Source organism: Gigantopelta aegis, chromosome 1, assembly GCF_016097555.1.
Source record: "Gigantopelta aegis isolate Gae_Host chromosome 1, Gae_host_genome, whole genome shotgun sequence".
Taxonomy (NCBI): Eukaryota; Metazoa; Mollusca; class Gastropoda; order Neomphalida; family Peltospiridae; genus Gigantopelta; species Gigantopelta aegis.
Genome location: NC_054699.1, coordinates 27,530,799 through 27,553,615, shown reverse-complemented (window position 1 = coordinate 27,553,615; position 22,817 = coordinate 27,530,799). Strand labels below are relative to the sequence as shown.

General features: G+C 41.9%; 1 protein-coding gene across 2 annotated transcripts in view; it reads left to right on the top strand.

The window, feature by feature from the left end:
* Nucleotides 1-1,703: 1,703 nt before the first annotated feature.
* Nucleotides 1,704-22,817, top strand: part of LOC121373181 (E3 ubiquitin-protein ligase TRIM63-like) — a 47,377-nt gene continuing 26,263 nt past the window's right edge. For both annotated transcript variants that reach the window (XM_041499646.1, XM_041499640.1), the window contains exons 1-5: nucleotides 1,704-1,828; nucleotides 4,098-5,162; nucleotides 6,182-6,265; nucleotides 7,379-7,405; nucleotides 18,111-18,131. In XM_041499646.1, the coding sequence (XP_041355580.1) occupies nucleotides 4,184-5,162; nucleotides 6,182-6,265; nucleotides 7,379-7,405; nucleotides 18,111-18,131 (1,111 nt within the window). In that variant the 5' untranslated portion in view covers nucleotides 1,704-1,828; nucleotides 4,098-4,183. The remainder of the gene's footprint in view (nucleotides 1,829-4,097; nucleotides 5,163-6,181; nucleotides 6,266-7,378; nucleotides 7,406-18,110; nucleotides 18,132-22,817) is intronic.

Below are 22,817 nucleotides of genomic sequence, written 5' to 3'. Positions count from 1 at the left end.
ACGACGCACTCAACACATTTTATTTTACGGTTATATGGCGTCGGACATATCGTTAAAGACCGCACAGATATTGAGGAAAGAAACCCGCTGTCGCCACTGCATGGGCTAGTCTTTTCGATTAGCAGCAAGGGATCTTTTATATGCCCCATTCCATAAACAGGATAGCACATACCACGGCCTTTGATGTACCAGTCGTGGTGCACTGGCTTGAGCTAGAAATAGCCCAATGGTTACTGGAGGAAAGTGGGTGGATAAACGTGTTAGTACTAGCAGATATTGTTACACCTAGAACTGATGATTCTTTCATGTATACAGTATACATTGTACGCTGCGTCTGTCTTGTACATCCTGCAGCGCTATGCCTGGTTAATTGCATAATCGCGGATGCAAACAATGTGCAACCTTTATTGGGATTTGATAACTGGTATGATGCTAAATGCATCGTTTGGTAACATGTTGATGCCAAGCATTGTACTAGTCCATATACGAGATACCATACACTGTGCTGTCAGACTGAAGAATATGCCCTACCCACATAACTAGTTCATCAAAGACAAAGCTAGAGCGAAATGTAGACGGGACATATGCAAACGCATTAGCGGGTTTGCACCAACACCAGTAAATTGGAAAGAGTTCCTGTTTATTGGCAGTAACAGGGCTTTTCGATTCGTTTATGCATTTGCTGAAGAAGGAAATCAACGTATTACAGATTAGAGCGGTGGCTTAAGTCCACATTTCGAAAAATATTGTGACACGTTGAATCAAAGCATCTTTAGTGTTGTTTTGGGGTGGGTTTTTTTTTTTTTTTTTTTTTTTTTTTCATTTTTTCATTTGTTTTCATTTTTGTTTGCTTGTTTGAAGAAACTCGACACCCCTATACACAGTACTTTCTTGTGGTTACGTATTGGGGCGTCGGTTTCTTCGTGTAACGTTGGTACTGGTTAACAACACGTCAGGGCCGTACCCTCCGAGGGAGCGGGGAAAGGACAATTGTCCCTCTGAGAATCTCACTATTTTTTTTTTTTTTTTATTTATTTTTTTTTACTCCAAAAAATAGCATACACATTTCAGGGTTCAATTTGTATAGTGTTTCATTTATTTATAAAAAATCATCCTCCCCCCCCCCCCCCCCCCCGCCCCCCATCCCCACACCCCGTAGGATTTTAATCAAGGTACGGTCCTGCACGTACGTTTAATGCCATGACTGGACTCGAGAATAATCAAACAAACGCTCTATGGAATCGGACTTAGGAAAACACGTGTATTTTAGATACAGTAGCTTGCGACCATTTGGTTGCCGACGATTGCCAAAACATTGCACAGAATTTCGTCTAGCCTTCCCCTGCATATCAATATCAATATTAGGGGAGGGCTGGAGGTAACTCGAGCTAGCCCGGTACCTACCAGCCTTATGTCTGATGGTATAACCATATGACACGAGCGAGGCTGGTATGATCCCCTTATATATAATTTTACCGAGAGACTTTGGAGTCCGAGTAACCTATGTTGGAAAAAAAAATATAGTGGATTGCCTACATTACAGTCACGCTGCTTTTGCATGGCCCCAAGTTAACGCTACGTTGTAAGTATGTATATGGCCCTATGTAAGTAGTCGGCTGCGGTCCTGATAGTATCGGCCGTTCCACCAACATAGGGAACTTTTTCTGCTGGGTTTTTGTTTAGTTTCGATTTCCTATTCCTCATCTAGACGGTCATTTTGCATTAAATGTTCGTACATACAAGGAACCTTGAACAACCTGAAACAGCTAGCTAGTGGTAGAATAGTCAAAATCTAAGAAGACTACATAACTGTGGTACCATGGTAAATGTATGTGTGTATATATTAATGTATTAATATCTATATGTTGTATGTATCATTGTATGTCGGGTTTGACTATTGCATACATAGTTCACCAAGGTAAACATCTACGGTCCGTTTTTTTTCACATTTTGACATTTATTGGACAGCAATAAACATCACAATAATACATATCGAGCCGGAGACGTTTATCTTGATGAACTATTGTATACATAGATAATTAAATACTGTCTGGCCTCACAAATTGTCTCATGCGGTCGATCCGTCTTACATGCATGAAACAGTGGGCAAACCTGGCACTGGCTAGTATGTATTGATCTAGGAATACTCAATGGCGGATCCAGAAAATCCATTTGGGGGGGGCCCAATTTAATTGAATTACATGAGGCGGAATGCTAAGGGAACTTAGGGAGGAGGTGTGGAGGAAGATCGTAAAAAAAGAAGAAAATTAATATATAATAAAATTATAACTGTCGCAAAAGTTTGTGGGGGGGTGTCGGGGTCCTGCCCCCACTAGATCCGCCTGTAATACTATATGGTGTATATATGTCAGGTTTGACTATTACATACATAGATATTAACGCACTGGCGCAGGGGATAATTAAATCCTTTCTGACGTCACAAATTGTCTCATGGCGTTGCTGGGACTCCAACCTGTGGCACCGAATCACCCGCAACTTGTAGACTTGCCACGATACGCTCTTAGCAGTGGATTCACCCTTGTACATGCCAGATTAGTTCATCAAGATTAACCTCGAGTGCAAGCACATTAATGTTGACGAGGTTAATGTTGATGAACTAATGCCAGACATATAATACAAGAATAATGTGTGTATTTGTATGTATATGTAGTTTTTTTAACGCTCTATGGAATCGGACTTAGGAAAACACGTGTATTTTAGATACAAATGTGTGTATTTGTATGTATATGTTGTTTTTTAATGTATGTATGTATGTATGTATATCTATATATTGTATGTACTCTTAACACATGCATACACTCTTATAGACACACACACACACACACACACACACACACACACACACACACCAGACCCGTAGCCAGCATTTTCAGGGAGGGGGGTTCGAAAAGTTATTTGTTAGGGGGTTTGACTAGTTATTTGCTGGAGCCTTTTGGATAAGAAGTTGCTTGACGGCTTTGTATGCGGATCCAGGGGTATGCACCCCCGGAAAAGTTTAAATCTCTGAAAGCCTAACACACGTTTTCCTGGCATCTGGGAGTTAAACGACTATTTTGTAGATTTTATTTTTGTTATTAAGGTTATTATTATTTTTTTTTTTTTTTTAAGATAATGAAATTCTAGCACACAACAGGATTTAAGGGTATTGACCCACAGTGTACTATTTTCGGTAATGCCAATTGCGCATTAAGACCTTAGTAACAGAAGAGGTAGTGTACCTCATAACTGACCAGTTCCTTTAATAATGAACACATTTATTTATGAAAAACGAAACACATTGCCTTTTTTAATGTATCATCACGAATCACCGCTAACACATGCAGCCCCTGTTAAGACTACAGACGTTTTTAGCAAAAGGTATTGCATAAGTTATTGCATCCCACTTCCTTTTTGTCACTGATGCGTCATATCGTCAAAATAAACGTTTTGAAATGCTTGGCATTAACAGACATGATAAAGCAACTGCAATACCAAAATGACAAAAGAATATTGCTTTGTATATTTGGAAGCCAGTGACGATTTGAATCGCTATATAAATATCAAGTCATGGATAACACCCAGAGAGATGAACACAGATACAGGCACCCATACTGATAGACAAACACACACACACACACACACACACACACACACACACACACATGTGCACACACACACACACACACACACACACACATGCACATACATACATGTACACTCGTACACACACTGGTAGACACTCACACACAAACACACACACACACACACACACAAACTCTTTCTCTCTCTCTCTCTCTCTCTCTCTCTCTCTCTCTCTCTCTCTCTCTCATACACACAGAGAGACACATACACACATAAACACACGCACACTCTCTCTCACACACACACACACACACACACACATATAAACACACACACACACACATACATATACACACAAACACAAAAACACACACACACACACACACACACACACAATGATTGTTAACATTTACATAATAACCTTGAACATCATAATTAACCATATTCTGACCATCATTATCATTATCAAATGTTTTACCATATCACTGAATTAATTTCCCTTTATATCATTGTAGGAAAAACATTAAACAACAACAAGAATAACGTAATTAAAGGCAAATAATAAAAAGCACACACATAATAAAATAGACATCTTTGAATAATGGCAACCGTTCGTGACCTTTCTAGATACCTTTTGTGTCTGTATTGCAACAAGAAATTCGACCTAGAAGACAGGAAACCGTATCTTCTGCCTTGTCAGCACAACATGTGTCTGCCATGTCTGGGCACTATAGGCAGACACGAGTTTGTCTGTTTAAACGAAGCCTGCAAGAAGGAGTACATTGGCTTCTCATCGCCACACTCCCTCGCGATAGACAAACGCGTGGTGGACTGTCTAACAACTCAGTCACAAGACGACGAGCGGTGCTCGAAGGAATTCCATGACCAAAAGAAGTTGAAGTACTTCTGCAAGGATTGCCAACTGCCAGCTTGTTCAGTCTGCGTTCTCACCAAGTGCAAGCAGCACACCACAGAACCGCTCACGAAGACGTACGAACAAGAAAGGCAGGGAATTGAAGGGCAGATGAGTAAACTGAAGGAGGTGCAACTTGACTTAGGAAAAAGTGTTCGCTCTATAGAAAAGGAAGAGGTCATGTTACAAAACCGCATCCAAGACGTGTCTGCCGCTTTTAGAGAGGAAGGGGAGGAAATGATAAAAGCTGTTGAGTGTAGACAGTCAGTTCTAGCTGATGAGCTCAATCGACGTGGAAATGAAAAGAATAAGACACTTGTTAAACTGAAAGACAAGTTAGAACTTGACATCAAGGAAGTGGAAAATACTCTGAAGATTGCCGAGAAAGCCATAGACACAGAGAGTTACGTACATTTTCTGCTGAAGAAAAACAAGTTGCAAGGCGAAATCGCCAAACTGATCAAACCAATGAATGCCGATGACCTAACAATGAATGCAGTTGACCTGAGCGATATCGCCTTCTCTCCGTGTGACATGGCATGTCTTGTCATGGACACTAAGGCTAATGATTATGTCACTGGGGATGCTGCACAGAGAGGTCCCCAGAGGGAATATAGGATGTTCGACAGAAATATACTCAGAGCAGTACTTGTACTTTCTGGCTCAGGTATGTATGTTAAATAAAGTTAAAGTAATATTCTTTAACGACTCCACTTTTACTGTTGGGTGTCAAACACATTTTGACATCTTAGAAGAAACCCGATTTTCATTACCAGCAAGGATGTTTTACATGGTCCTAAAGATAAAACAGCACATACAACCTTTTGATATATTAGCACAGGATGGGGCATACGTTAAAGGGACAGATACTAGATTTTAAACACTAAGGCATATTGTTCACCATTAGAGCCGTTTATGATAACTGAAATCGAATTAGATTATCCATTTCCATACAACCGGAGTGTATCTGGTCATCCTGGTGTTTCTAATACCACAAAATGCATTTTTCATATTTTCAAAAACGCACGTGGGTCTGAGAAGTAATGATTATGGAGTCGCGTTTTAGTCTATTTTAAGGGTGTTTTAATGTCACAGACTCTTGTTTCACTCTGTTGTATCCGAATGTGTTACAGGTTTGTAAATTAACCAAACTTAGTATCCATTTTTACGAGTTGAAACTCGAGTCTAGCTGAAAAATATGCCTAAGTGTTTAAACACTAGTGTTTGTCCCTTTAAATATGAGCAAGGATCGTTTGCATGGTCCTATAGACAAATCAGCACATACAGCCTTTTTGCTATATTAGCACAGGATGGGGCGTACATCAAATGTACCAATGAGTCTTTCTTAAAAAGAATTAGAAGATGGGTTTTGTCTTGTTTCTCGAGTTATTCTGCTTTATCTTCTGTTGTTGGTTATTGTTTTGTTTTTTTTGTTTTTTTTCTATTTTTATGTTGTGTTTGTTATTGTTGTTACAAAAGAAAATCAACAGATTACTCTGTGCACAATATAAATCAGAAAGAAATTATACCACTTTTATTTTAATCGTCTCACAAAACAGGTTAATTTCAAGCACGCTGTCCTAGTTAAGTTCAAGCACGCTGTCCTAGGCACATACGCCAGGTCCATCGTGTAGATGTTCATTTAAATATCCTGCCGTAAATTAAGTCACAATGATCTTGTTTCAGATGTCTATGGTCCTGATGGATTTCGGCTTTTGGTGCGCGGGTCTCCGAAGAACGGATCACCAATAATCAACAAGATGATTGAGTGTAAGTTTCCTCTCTGTCACATGTTTGTGTCCAGGGGCGGATCTAGGATTTTGTAAGGGGGGAGGGGGTTGTGTTGAAGCCTAAAATGTCCCAACTGCCCAAGATGTCCCAATTCTAAAAATGATGTACCATCCCGGACCAAAATGTCCAAAAATATACGACTAACAGTACATATACATATTTACTGTTGGCTACATACACGACGTGTCCATTGATGGCGCAACATGATCTAACGACGAATCCACTGATGGTGCTGCGTGATCGATCGATGCTTGCGCAATCTACCGATGGCTACGCTAATGACGTAGATCGGTTTATGGCGCATGACGTATATACCGTAACAAGATTTAGTTCCTCTTTTATGTTCTATTTAATTAATTAATTATTAATATTGTTACTCATTTAAAAGTATTTTATTGTGTACATCTTGAAAAAACAATCTGTTTTCATTCAATTGTATTGAAAAATTACTAAGTAAATAAATGTGGTTAAGTGTCAGTACGAAGTCTAAAGCTGTCTTTTATACTCTCTTTTTTCAGTATGTCCAAGGTAATATCTGTCCCCTCCTAGTACAACATAAAGTGCCCTTTTATGAACAGATGTTTACAATTTCCATTGAAGTTCCCAATTTTAGGGGGTCGGTTCATATGTCCTTTTATCCTTGGTCCCCTGCCTAAAATATTTCACGTCGCAACATTTTCGTGCTTTTATCCACGCTGTCCTGGGCACACACCTCAGCTATCTGGGCTTTCTGTCCAGAACAGTAGATTAGTTGTTGTTAATTGTTAGTTGTTAATGAGAGAGAAGAGGGTGTAGTGGCCTTACACCTACCCACTGAGTTGTTAAAACTCGCTCTGGGTGGAAGCCGGTACCGGGTTGCGAACTCTATACCTACCAGCCTTATGTCCCATGGCTTAACCACGATGCCAGCGAGGCTGGTAGATCATTATAAGACCAGCCTTGGTGTAGTGGTTAAAGCACCAGACTTAAGGTGGGGGTTACTGGGTTCAGATTCTGGCACTGGTTCCAAACAATGAGTCAAAGGTAGCGTCTGTTTTGTATTCCAGCTTTAGTTCGCACTGTGATTAATACTTCCTTCTTACTTTCTTGCAGTCCCTGATATATGTTTTGATAAGACAGGTAAGTGAAGTATTTATTATCAAACTGTTAGTTACTATACTCATAACTGTCGGGTACAGTTTGAAACCTCCACCTGCGAAGTGAATTTCGCCGTAGGATCTAGCATTCGGACCTATTCTCCGGCACATGTGCGGAACCTTGTCCAGTAGTAAAATACTCGTCTGATCTACAATCGGTCTGAAATTGAACCATGTCATACGCAGTATTCCATATAATACACGGCCTATGATGTATAAGCTGTGGGACAATGGTTTTGAACTGGGAAAAGTCGTGTGTGCCACAGAACCTTAGGTTAGTGCTCTACTGCTCGTGGCACATACAGTTGTTGCTCAAGGGTAACGCTCTATCACTTGTGACACATGTACGTGTTACTCGAGGGTGACATGTGACACATGTAGGTGTTACTCGAGGGTGAAGTCTACCACACGTGACACATGTAGGTGTTACTCGAGGGTGACGTCTGCCACTCGTGACACATGTAGGTGTTACTCGAGGGTGACATGTACCAATTGTGACACATGTAGTTCTTACTCCAGGGTGACGCGCTACCACTCGTGACACATGTAGGTGTTACTCGAGGGTGACATGTGACACATGTAGTTCTTACTCCAGGGTGACGCTCTTAATACTCGTGACACATGTAGTTCTTACTCCAGGGTGACGATCTTAATACTCGTGACACATGTAGGTGTTACTCGAGGGTGACATGTACCAATTGTGACACATGTAGTTCTTACTCCAGGGTGACGCGCTACCACTCGTGACACATGTAGGTGTTACTCCAGGGCGACGTCTATCACTTGCGACACATGTAGGTGTTACTCGAAGGTGACGTCTACCACTTGCGACACATGTAGGTGTTACTCGTTGGTGACGTGTACCACTCGTTGCACATGTAGGTGTTACTCCAGGGTGACGTCTACCATTCGTGAGGCATGTAGGTGTTACTCCAGGGTGACGCCCTATTACTCATGACACATGTAGGTGTTACTCCAGGGTGACGCTCTATTACTCATGACACATGTAGATGTTACTCCAGGGTGACGCTCTATTACTCATGACACATGTAGGTGTTACTGGAGGGTGACGCTCTATTACTCATGACACATGTAGGTGTTACTCGAGGGTGACGTCTACCATTAGTGAGACATGTAGGTGTTACTACAGAGTGACGCTCTATTACGCGTGACACATGTAGTTCTTACTCCAGGGTGACGCTCTTATTACTCGTGACACATGTAGTTCTTACTCCAGGGTGACGCTCTTATTACTCGTGACACATGTAGTTCTTACTCCAGGGTGACGCTGTACCACTCGTGACACATGTAGTTCTTACTCCAGGGTGACGCTCTTATTACTCGTGACACATGTAGTTCTTACTCCAGGGTGACGCTCTTAATACTCGTGACACATGTAGTTCTTACTCCAGGGTGACGCTCTTATTACTCGTGACACATGTAGTTCTTACTCCAGGGTGACGCTCTTATTACTCGTGACACATGTAGTTCTTACTCCAGGGTGACGCTGTACCACTCGTGACACATGTAGTTCTTACTCCAGGGTGACGCTCTTATTACTCGTGACACATGTAGTTCTTACTCCAGGGTGACGCTGTACCACTCGTGACACATGTAGTTCTTACTCCAGGGTGACGCTCTTATTACTCGTGACACATGTAGTTCTTACTCCAGGGTGACGCTGTAATACTCGTGACACATGTAGTTCTTACTCCAGGGTGACGCTCTTATTACTCGTGACACATGTAGTTCTTACTCCAGGGTGACGCTGTACCACTCGTGACACATGTAGTTCTTACTCCAGGGTGACGCTCTTATTACTCGTGACACATGTAGTTCTTACTCCAGGGTGACGCTGTACCACTCGTGACACATGTAGTTCTTACTCCAGGGTGACGCTCTTATTACTCGTGACACATGTAGTTCTTACTCCAGGGTGACGCTCTATTACTCGTGACACATGTAGTTCTTACTCCAGGGTGACGTCTACCACTCGTGACACATGTAGTTGTTACTCCAGGGTGACGCTCTATTACTCGTGACACATGTAGGTGTTACTCGAGGGTGACGTCTACCATTAGTCATGTAGGTGTTACTACAGAGTGACGTGCGTGACACATGCAGGTGTTACTCCAGGGTGACGTCTACCACTCGTGAGACATGTATGTGTTACTCCAGGGTGACGCTCTACCACTCGTGACACATGTAGTTCTTACTCCAGGGTGACGCTCTTACCACTCGTGACACATGTAGTTCTTACTCCAGGGTGACGCTCTTATTACTCGTGACACATGTAGTTCTTACTCCAGGGTGACGATCTTAATACTCGTGACACATGTAGTTCTTACTCCAGGGTGACGATCTTAATACTCGTGACACATGTAGTTCTTACTCCAGGGTGACGCTGTACCACTCGTGACACATGTAGTTCTTACTCCAGGGTGACGCTCTTAATACTCGTGACACATGTAGTTCTTACTCCAGGGTGACGCTCTTAATACTCGTGACACATGTAGTTCTTACTCCAGGGTGACGATCTTAATACTCGTGACACATGTAGGTGTTACTCGAGGGTGACATGTACCAATTGTGACACATGTAGTTCTTACTCCAGGGTGACGCGCTACCACTCGTGACACATGTAGGTGTTACTCCAGGGTGACATCTATCACTTGCGACACATGTAGGTGTTACTCGAAGGTGACGTCTACCACTTGCGACACATGTAGGTGTTACTCGTTGGTGACGTGTACCACTCGTGGCACATGTAGGTGTTACTCCAGGGTAACGTCTACCATTCGTGAGGCATGTAGGTGTTACTCCAGGGTGACGCCCTATTACTCATGACACATGTAGGTGTTACTCCAGGGTGACGCTCTATTACTCATGACACATGTAGATGTTACTCCAGGGTGACGCTCTATTACTCATGACACATGTAGGTGTTACTGGAGGGTGACGCTCTATTACTCATGACACATGTAGGTGTTACTCGAGGGTGACGTCTACCATTAGTGAGACATGTAGGTGTTACTACAGAGTGACGCTCTATTACGCGTGACACATGCAGGTGTTACTCGAGGGTGACGTCTACCACTCGTGTCACATGAAGGTGTTACTCCAGGGTGACGTCTACCATTCGTGAGACATGTAGGTGTTACTCCAGGGTGACGCTGTACCACTCGTGACACATGTAGTTCTTACTCCAGGGTGACGCTCTTATTACTCGTGACACATGTAGTTCTTACTCCAGGGTGACGCTCTTATTACTCGTGACACATGTAGTTCTTACTCCAGGGTGACGCTCTTAATACTCGTGACACATGTAGTTCTTACTCCAGGGTGACGCTCTTATTACTCGTGACACATGTAGTTCTTACTCCAGGGTGACGCTGTACCACTCGTGACACATGTAGTTCTTACTCCAGGGTGACGCTCTTAATACTCGTGACACATGTAGTTCTTACTCCAGGGTGACGCTGTACCACTCGTGACACATGTAGTTCTTACTCCAGGGTGACGCTCTTATTACTCGTGACACATGTAGTTCTTACTCCAGGGTGACGCTCTTATTACTCGTGACACATGTAGTTCTTACTCCAGGGTGACGCTGTACCACTCGTGACACATGTAGTTCTTACTCCAGGGTGACGCTCTTATTACTCGTGACACATGTAGGTCTTACTCCAGGGTGACGCTGTACCACTCGTGACACATGTAGTTCTTACTCCAGGGTGACGCTCTTAATACTCGTGACACATGTAGTTCTTACTCCAGGGTGACGCTGTACCACTCGTGACACATGTAGTTCTTACTCCAGGGTGACGCTCTTATTACTCGTGACACATGTAGTTCTTACTCCAGGGTGACGCTGTACCATTCGTGACACATGTAGTTCTTACTCCAGGGTGACGCTGTACCACTCGTGACACATGTAGTTCTTATTCCAGGGTGACGCTCTTATTACTCGTGACACATGTAGTTCTTACTCCAGGGTGACGTTGTACCATTCGTGACACATGTAGTTCTTACTCCAGGGTGACGCTGTACCACTCGTGACACATGTAGTTCTTACTCCAGGGTGACGCTCTTATTACTCGTGACACATGTAGTTCTTACTCCAGGGTGACGCTCTTATTACTCGTGACACATGTAGTTCTTACTCCAGGGTGACGCTGTACCACTCGTGGCACATGTAGTTCTTACTCCAGGGTGACGCTCTTATTACTCGTGACACATGTAGTTCTTACTCCAGGGTGACGCTGTACCACTCGTGACACATGTAGTTCTTACTCCAGGGTGACGATCTTAATACTCGTGACACATGTAGTTCTTACTCCAGGGTGACGCTCTATTACTCATGACACATGTAGGTGTTACTCGAGGGTGACGTCTACCATTAGTGAGACATGTAGGTGTTACTACAGAGTGACGCTCTATTACGCGTGACACATGCAGGTGTTACTCGAGGGTGACGTCTACCACTCGTGTCACATGAAGGTGTTACTCCAGGGTGACGTCTACCATTCGTGAGACATGTAGGTGTTACTCCAGGGTGACGCTGTACCACTCGTGACACATGTAGTTCTTACTCCAGGGTGACGCTCTTATTACTCGTGACACATGTAGTTCTTACTCCAGGGTGACGCTCTTAATACTCGTGACACATGTAGTTCTTACTCCAGGGTGACGATCTTAATACTCGTGACACATGTAGTTCTTACTCCAGGGTGACGCTGTACCACTCGTGACACATGTAGTTCTTACTCCAGGGTGACGCTGTACCACTCGAGACACATGTAGTTCTTACTCCAGGGTGACGCTCTTAATACTCGTGACACATGTAGTTCTTACTCCAGGGTGACGCTCTTAATACTCGTGACACATGTAGTTCTTACTCCAGGGTGACGATCTTAATACTCGTGACACATGTAGGTGTTACTCGAGGGTGACATGTACCAATTGTGACACATGTAGTTCTTACTCCAGGGTGACGCGCTACCACTCGTGACACATGTAGGTGTTACTCCAGGGTGACATCTATCACTTGCGACACATGTAGGTGTTACTCGAAGGTGACGTCTACCACTTGCGACACATGTAGGTGTTACTCGTTGGTGACGTGTACCACTCGTGGCACATGTAGGTGTTACTCCAGGGTAACGTCTACCATTCGTGAGGCATGTAGGTGTTACTCCAGGGTGACGCCCTATTACTCATGACACATGTAGGTGTTACTCCAGGGTGACGCTCTATTACTCATGACACATGTAGATGTTACTCCAGGGTGACGCTCTATTACTCATGACACATGTAGGTGTTACTGGAGGGTGACGCTCTATTACTCATGACACATGTAGGTGTTACTCGAGGGTGACGTCTACCATTAGTGAGACATGTAGGTGTTACTACAGAGTGACGCTCTATTACGCGTGACACATGCAGGTGTTACTCGAGGGTGACGTCTACCACTCGTGTCACATGAAGGTGTTACTCCAGGGTGACGTCTACCATTCGTGAGACATGTAGGTGTTACTCCAGGGTGACGCTGTACCACTCGTGACACATGTAGTTCTTACTCCAGGGTGACGCTCTTATTACTCGTGACACATGTAGTTCTTACTCCAGGGTGACGCTCTTATTACTCGTGACACATGTAGTTCTTACTCCAGGGTGACGCTCTTAATACTCGTGACACATGTAGTTCTTACTCCAGGGTGACGCTCTTATTACTCGTGACACATGTAGTTCTTACTCCAGGGTGACGCTGTACCACTCGTGACACATGTAGTTCTTACTCCAGGGTGACGCTCTTAATACTCGTGACACATGTAGTTCTTACTCCAGGGTGACGCTGTACCACTCGTGACACATGTAGTTCTTACTCCAGGGTGACGCTCTTATTACTCGTGACACATGTAGTTCTTACTCCAGGGTGACGCTCTTATTACTCGTGACACATGTAGTTCTTACTCCAGGGTGACGCTGTACCACTCGTGACACATGTAGTTCTTACTCCAGGGTGACGCTCTTATTACTCGTGACACATGTAGTTCTTACTCCAGGGTGACGCTCTTAATACTCGTGACACATGTAGTTCTTACTCCAGGGTGACGCTCTTATTACTCGTGACACATGTAGTTCTTACTCCAGGGTGACGCTGTACCACTCGTGACACATGTAGTTCTTACTCCAGGGTGACGCTCTTAATACTCGTGACACATGTAGTTCTTACTCCAGGGTGACGCTGTACCACTCGTGACACATGTAGTTCTTACTCCAGGGTGACGCTCATATTACTCGTGACACATGTAGTTCTTACTCCAGGGTGACGCTGTACCATTCGTGACACATGTAGTTCTTACTCCAGGGTGACGCTGTACCACTCGTGACACATGTAGTTCTTACTCCAGGGTGACGCTCTTATTACTCGTGACACATGTAGTTCTTACTCCAGGGTGACGTTGTACCATTCGTGACACATGTAGTTCTTACTCCAGGGTGACGCTGTACCACTCGTGACACATGTAGTTCTTACTCCAGGGTGACGCTCTTATTACTCGTGACACATGTAGTTCTTACTCCAGGGTGACGCTCTTATTACTCGTGACACATGTAGTTCTTACTCCAGGGTGACGCTGTACCACTCGTGGCACATGTAGTTCTTACTCCAGGGTGACGCTCTTATTACTCGTGACACATGTAGTTCTTACTCCAGGGTGACGCTGTACCACTCGTGACACATGTAGTTCTTACTCCAGGGTGACGATCTTAATACTCGTGACACATGTAGTTCTTACTCCAGGGTGACGCTCTATTACTCATGACACATGTAGGTGTTACTCGAGGGTGACGTCTACCATTAGTGAGACATGTAGGTGTTACTACAGAGTGACGCTCTATTACGCGTGACACATGCAGGTGTTACTCGAGGGTGACGTCTACCACTCGTGTCACATGAAGGTGTTACTCCAGGGTGACGTCTACCATTCGTGAGACATGTAGGTGTTACTCCAGGGTGACGCTGTACCACTCGTGACACATGTAGTTCTTACTCCAGGGTGACGCTCTTATTACTCGTGACACATGTAGTTCTTACTCCAGGGTGACGCTCTTAATACTCGTGACACATGTAGTTCTTACTCCAGGGTGACGCTGTACCACTCGTGACACATGTAGTTCTTACTCCAGGGTGACGCTGTACCACTCGTGACACATGTAGTTCTTACTCCAGGGTGACGATCTTAATACTCGTGACACATGTAGTTCTTACTCCAGGGTGACGCTGTACCACTCGTGACACATGTAGTTCTTACTCCAGGGTGACGCTCTTATTACTCGTGACACATGTAGTTCTTACTCCAGGGTGACGCTCTATTACTCGTGACACATGTAGGTCTTACTCGAAAGAGAAGCTCTACCACTCGTGACACATGTAGGTGTTACTCCAGGGTGACGCTCTATCACTCGTGACACATGTAGGTGTTACTCCAGGGTGACGCTCTATTACTCGTGACACATGTAGGTATTACTCCAGGGCGACGCTGTACCACTCGTGACACATGTAGTTCTTACTCCAGGGTGACGCCCTTAATACTCGTGACACATGTAGTTCTTACTCCAGGGTGACGATCTTAATACTCGTGACACATGTAGTTCTTACTCCAGGGTGACGATCTTAATACTCGTGACACATGTAGTTCTTACTCCAGGGTGACGATTTTAATACTCGTGACACATGTAGTCCTTACTCCAGGGTGACGCGCTACCACTCGTGACACATGTAGTTTTACTCCAGGGTGATGCGCTACCACTCTTGACACATGTAGGTGTTACTCCAGGGCGACGTCTATCACTTGCGACACATGTAGGTGTTACTCGTTGGTGATGTGTACCACTCGTGGCACATGTAGGTGTTACTCCAGGGTGACGCTCTATTACTCATGACACATGTAGGTGTTACTCCAGGGTGACGCTCTATTACTCATGACACATGTATGTGTTACTGGAGGGTGACGCTCTATTACTCATGACACATGTAGGTGTTACTCGAGGGTGACGTCTACCATTAGTGAGACATGTAGGTGTTACTACAGGGTGACGCTCTATTACGCGTGACACATGTAGGTGTTACTGGAGGGTGACGCTCTATTACTCATGACACATGTATGTGTTACTGGAGGGTGACGCTCTATTACTCATGACACATGTAGGTGTTACTCGAGGGTGACGTCTACCGTTAGTGAGACATGTAGGTGTTACTACAGGGTGACGCTCTATTGCACGTGACACATGCAGGTGTTACTCGAGGGTGACGTCTACCACTCGTGACACATGAAGGTGTTACTCCAGGGTGACGTCTACCATTCGTGAGACATGTAGGTGTTACTCCAGGATGACGCTCTACAAACTCGTGACACATGTAGGTGTTACTCCAGGGTGACGTCTACCACTCGTGACACATGAAGGTGTTACTCCAGGGTGACGTCTACCATTCGTGAGACATGTAGGTGTTACTCCAGGGTGATGCTCTATTACTCGTGACACATGTAGGTGTTACTCCAGGGTGACGCTCTATTACTCGTGACACATGTAGGTCTTACTCGAAAGAGAAACTCTACCACTCGTGACACATGTAGGTGTTACTCCAGAGTGACGCTCTATCACTCGTGACACATGTAGGTGTTACTCCAGGGTGACGCTCTATTACTCGTGACACATGTAGGTATTACTCCAGGGCGACGCTCTATTAATCGTGACACATGTAGATGTTACTCCAGGGTGACGCTCTACCACCAGTGAAACATACAGGTTTTACTCCAGAGTGAGGCTCTATCACTCATGACACATGTAGGTGTTGCTCCAGGAAGACACTCTATCACTTGTGATGAATCGCGCTGCACCATCAACAGATGGTCGTTAGCATAGCCATCTGTAAATTGTGCAAGGATGCAAGAATAGATTCTTAACTGCCCCCCCCCCCCCCTCCCGCCTGAAAACTAACGATGTGTCTATTGATGGCGCAGCGCACTCGGTGGAAACTTTTGAGATGTAACACGGGATCCATTGATCTACCAATCGCGATCGTTAGAGGTTTGCTCGATCGTCCCTTGAATACACTAACAACGTCTGCATTGATGGCAAAGAGCGATCTATTGATGGTCCAAGGTGATCGACAGATAACTTTGTGAACAATTGATGATTACGGGATCTACCAATGGCTATGCCAACGATGCAGGGGCGTAGGCTGGGACCCTGAAGCAAACGGTCCGCTTACAGTACTAACACATAGAGGTTTATAAATATGGAGTTTCGGGTGGTGCAAAAACAAAATAGAAAAAGGTCCACTTAGTTCATATTCGAACCCTCCCAGGTCCAGATCATGCTACACCCCTGCAGTGGGTACACTGATTTCGCAGCGCGTATGCAACAGTAGATTAGGTTGTAGCTTGATAAATTCGAGTTTGTTATAGTCTTTTTAGACGAATCAAAGATTCCAATCGATTATACTGAATGCATATTCAAGGAGTGATGTGAGACATTGATTGAACCATGCCATTCTGTCCATTCGTGTTTTGGCAGATGGTGTACTTTCCGTGTTGTACACTGTACGTGCGACTTCTTGAGTGGGCTGCATATCATAACTACTATAATGCCACCACTAGAACATATTGATTGATTAATAATTGTGACACATTGTCTTAGAGGAAACCAGTTACATTTTCCATTAGCAGCAAGGGATCTGTTATATGCACTTTTCCACAGACAGGATAACACAACCCGCGGCATTTGATAGCGCAGTCGTGGAGCACAAGAATGGGACCATCGAGTTATCTACCGACTGAGCTAGATCCCTTCCATTATCCATTATAATTCTGACATTGAAATGTATGAACCATAAACAATATATTTTACAGGCGAGGGTCCTTCACGGTTTGTAACTATCGTGCATGAATCAAACATGGCTGTACTATTAACAGTATTATAGACCAGTCAGTATACAATCTGATTAAAATTAGCTCTTCTGGTCTATTCACTTCACTGAAAAGTAATTTGCGTTGCGTTTGTATTGCAGTTGCGACCGTGACCTTGTTCGAATGACCTTGCCGTCTACTTCGAATCGATCCGGAACCCTCCTAATCGGATTCTACACCGTCAAAAACAACCAATTAGACACAAAAATCATTAAAATCTGCCAATTGGTTCCTAAGATACTATGCTAAGCCTGTCTAGTGACAGCCTTTGGGAAAAGGGCCCCAAAAGTGGGTTGCGGGGCCTAAACAATTCGGACCCTAAAGTTTGCTTTTATTTTGATTCAAAATGGTACAAAATTAACTAATGTATTAAATGAGATGTCTCTAATTTGTGTTGCGTTTGTTTGAAATGTCTTTGTTCTGATTAATAATGATGTTATGTTAGGTATATTCCGGTAATATATTAACACGTATTAGTATTACTCGACGGCAATGTTTTTACTACTGGGCTACAGGAGAATATGTTCCAATGTTCCAAAGTTCCAATGAGCAAGTCTTTGGTCAATGCAATTAAAGAAATCACCTCTTTTACTATTATTAGTAACAGACCCAAACCAGAGATTGATAGGATTTAGTTTCTCTTTTGTGTTCTGTTTTTTGTATATCAGCTAGTGTTTCCACTACGATTAAAATTTCCTTCATTCTTTCTTGCAGTCCAGAATGCACCCTGTTATGGTAAGTGACGTATTGACTATCAAACTGTTAATATTATACTATGGCCAATGCAGAAATCACCTCTTTTACTATTGTTAGTAACAGACCCAAACGAGAGATTGATAGGATTTAGTTTCTCAAATAGACCAAATGCAGTTTTCTTATGGGTAAGTGGTGTATTGACTATCAAACTATTAGTATTGTACTATGGCCATAGCTGGCGGCCTAAGATTCACAACGTTCACACAAGTTCAAGTTCAAGTTCAAGTTCTTTTATTGCTTTAAGTTGTTCAACTTATCAGCATTATAACAATGAACAAACATTAATATATACAATAGTGCGGAACAATGGTGGAGAGTGACTTACATATATACATATATACACACACATACCCACACACACACACACACACGCAGACACAAATACACACCCAAACACACAAACACACATATATAATAGAAAAAACAAAACAGAATAAAGATAAGTTATTTTACAGGTTATCCTCAGCGGCTAGGGTAATGATAAAATGAGAACATATTAGTTTATTTCCAGTAATAGTTGATCCCTAGTTCTGTTTGCTTGTAATAAATATTTTCCTAGGTTGTTTATCTCTTTATTGTTTCCGGTTGATAAGAGTTGTATTAATTTCAAAGTACTGGGATGCTTAAAGTAGTATTTTTTAATGAATTTCTTTCTTAAAGTTTCGTATCTTGGACATTGAAGGATAAAATGAAATTCGTCCTCAATCTCATTACAGTTACATAAAGTACATATTCTTTGTGCCCTTTCGATATTTTTATACCTACCAGACTCAATATTTAATTTATGTGCACAAATTCTCATTTTTGTTATTTGTCTTAAATTGCGAGATTCTATTGGTTTTGTAAGGTAGGTTTGTAAAGTAAATCCATTTAATAATAAGTGCTGATATAGCAATCCCTTTGGCGATGTCCTTATTGTACTATAGGCATTTTGCTTAAAAACATCATATACTCGTTCTTTTATTATGACATAAAAACTAGAATTGATATTGGTCGAGTCCCACATATAACTTAGCCCAAGCGTATCTAGTTCTTGTTTAATGTTCGTTAACCAGGTATCTCCGTACTGATACATTTCCTCATATATAGCTTTTAAGATACAGTTACTGGTACTACTAAGCTTTATCCAATATTTAAAAATTCTAAGTTTTCTGATAATTGCTAAAGGATATCGCCCTAATTCGTTATAAACAAAATAATTGCATGTTCTTTTATGCACACCCAATACTTTTTTACAAAATTGTATATGTACTTTCTCAATATCGTGAGCTGAGTGAAAACCCCAGACTTCAGATCCGTAACTAAGAACGCTATTGACATAAGTATCAAACACGGCTAACATTGTTTCAATATTAAAGAAATTCTTACTACAGATATTTGTTATCCAATATTGGGCTTTGAGTCCTTGTTCAGCAAGTCTTTTTTGTGTACTATTAAATTTGCCATTGAAACGAAGTAATAATCCAAGGTAATTAAATTCGTCTACAACTTCTAATTGGTGGCCATTATATGACCATTTCTCGTTCTTTCTTACTTTTCCCCCATTTCTAAAGACAACTATTTTTGTTTTATTTGTATTGACGGTAAGATCCCATTTTTGGGTGTAATTTGCAAGTGAATTTAACATTGATTGTAATCCGCCTGGAGTTTCGGAGAAAAGTACCATATCATCAGCGTACATTATTAAGAATATATTTAACGTTTGTATTTCAACATATGGACAACTGTCTGATAAAAATTGCATTTCACAATCATTAACGTACATGGAAAATAATATTGGTGATAGTACTTCTCCCTGTAATAGACCGTTTCTACATACGAAATAATCAGAAACTACGTCATTATATTTTACACAGCACTTAACATTATCATATAAAGATCTTATAAGAGATAACAATTTTCCTCCTATGCCCTGTTGAATTAATTTATACCCTAAATTTTGTCTGTTTACAAAATCAAAAGCCTTTTTGTAGTCTACAAAACAGCAATATAATCGCTTCCTATTTTTCAGAGTTCTGTTTATTAAAGATTGTAATACAAAAATAGCGTCAATGGTCGACATCTGCTTTCTAAAACCAAACTGAGCATCGGTAATGACATTGTTTTGTTCATCAAAATTTAGGAGCCTTCATTTAATATAGAGGTAAATAATTTTCCTAAGCAGCTCACTAACGTGATCCCTCTATAATTGTCCGGGTCGTTCTTATCACCTTTCTTAAAAACAGGAACGATAGATCCCACAGCCCAGTTTTGGGGAAAATAACCCGAGTTAAAAATACCATTGAACAGTAGAAGCAGGCATGGCATTAAAACGTCATACAATTAATAAAGTATTCATTTAAAACATTGTCATAACCGCATGCTTTATTTTTCTTCAGCTTGTGTATTGCAATAGTTATTTCTTTCTCTGTTATTTCGCTATCCAGCACATTGCAATTTAGGTCGTAGGTAGTTTTTATCAAAATTAGATAAAAAATAATCCACCTCATTGTTAATAGTTGGTTCATACGAAGCAAGGTTACCAAAGTGCGTTAAAAAATCAGTATTACCTAAATCAGTTTTAACCTTTTGCTTACGTTTTTGAAAATGTTTGTAGAATGTTTTAGGGTTATGCTTTCGTAGATAATTAAGCATATTACCTTGTTGACATTTATATTTTCGTTTAAGTTTATATTGCAATGTCTTGTATAGTTTCTTCGCACGAACAAGTTCAATTCGATTAATAGAAGTTCTATTTGCATTAAACGTTTGTATAGCCTTCTTATAATCAAGATAGCATTTCTTGCACGTCTCGTTAAACCAGGGTTTGTCATCGGGTATAACGATGGCTTTCGCATTTTTCTTTGAATTTGACTTGTACTCTGTTACAGAACAATAAGGTAAAATTATTTCATTAAGTTTTTGTACAAATGTGTCTACACATTCATTTACGTTTTTCTGTCTTTTATCATTTATAGTACAAGTATTTAGTAACATATCAATGTTTTCAGCGATTCGCCACTGATTATAAAATTGTTTTCATCATTCCATTTTATACTGGTGTGTGTTTGAATTTTGTTAATCTCGGTGATCGAATTTTTAACTAAATGAGCTATTTTAAAACTAACAGGAGAATGATCTGAGAAACAATTAAATATTCCGGATTGGAAATTTTTGATGTGTCTGAAAAAAGATTCACCAACAAGTAAATAATCTATGAGGCTTGTGCCATTTGTGTTATAAAATGTAATACTACCATTCTTATCTCCTTCAAGCCTACCATTCACAATCCGTAAACCGCTGTTTTTACAAATAGATAACAGTTTTCTACCAAAATGGTTGACAGTTTTATCTTCACTGAAGCGTGTTGCGATATCATTATTATCAGGTAAGTATTCGAATATATTTCCTAATATTGAAATTGAACAATCCGGTAGTATATCATTGCTAATGTAGTCCAGATCAGTGCCAGTTCTGCTATTGAAGTCTCCAATTACGATAACATCTCCTAACTCAGAATATATCCCTATCTGGGCTTCAAGGGTTATGAATAAGTCAGTATCATTATGATCATAGTAAGTACTGTTGACAGGTGGTATATAGCAAGCGAATAAATAAACGTCTTTCTCTCTTGATCTACTAAAACAACTAGTATTACATTTGATTTTTAGAACAACAATGCTATCACACCCTTTCTCAACTAACGTACAACATTCTTTCAAACATTCTTTGATAAATATCACTATCCCTCCCCCTTTTCCCTGTTTTCGTGGTACATCATAAGTAATATAGTTAGGTAAGGAAAGTTCACCGGCTTCTGTCCAACATTCGTACAGACAAATAATATCATAATTAATTATTATTTCTAAAAACTGTGAGTCTTTTAATTTGTCTTCCAGTGATCTGCAAACGTTCCACGAAAGTACAGACAAGTCACCCTCCGCGCACCCCTAGTCGGTCTTGTTTACGTCATGTCTCAGTTCTGATTCGGTGGTATTCTCCGCGGTTGGTGTTGACGAAGCACGCTGTCGTTTTGGTGTCGGTCTTCTGCCGTCGTCGCGAACTCTGCTTTGTTGTGGTTGTTCAATCTGTCGACTTTGATTTGTCTGTCGCGGCTCACTCGTGCTGCCTTGCACAACGTCTCTGTATGAACGGCCGTCTGTGAATGTCGTTTCGTCGTATGGTCTTCCGTCGACAAACAGTTTATCTCTCACCATTTTGTTTTATGGCCGCCTAGTCTGAGTCTCTTTGCCGTGGGATACAACCTTCTCCGGCGTTCTTCAATCACTGCAGGAAACTGTTCGTTAATGCCATATGGCTTACCTTTCAGTTGATATGCATGTTCTTTAACAATTTGGAGTTCTTTATAGTACAGGAACTTCACAACAATGGGTCGCGGTTTCCCTCTCTGTCTCCTTCCGAATCGGTGGACGTTACCAAATTGCAAATCCCAGTCTAAACCAAGTTCATCGTTTAAGAAATCTCTGATTACATATTCGGGATTCTCGTTGGCGTTTTCGGCGAGACCGGTAAAGATTAGGTTGTACTTCATGGAGCGGCATTGCGTATCTGTTATCGCACCTTTCATTTCTTCGTTTTCTTTTCGGAGAAACTCTAACTCATTTCTAACTGCCGCATTGTTACTGTCAATTTGCTTGATTGAGCTTTTCATCTGTATTAACTCCG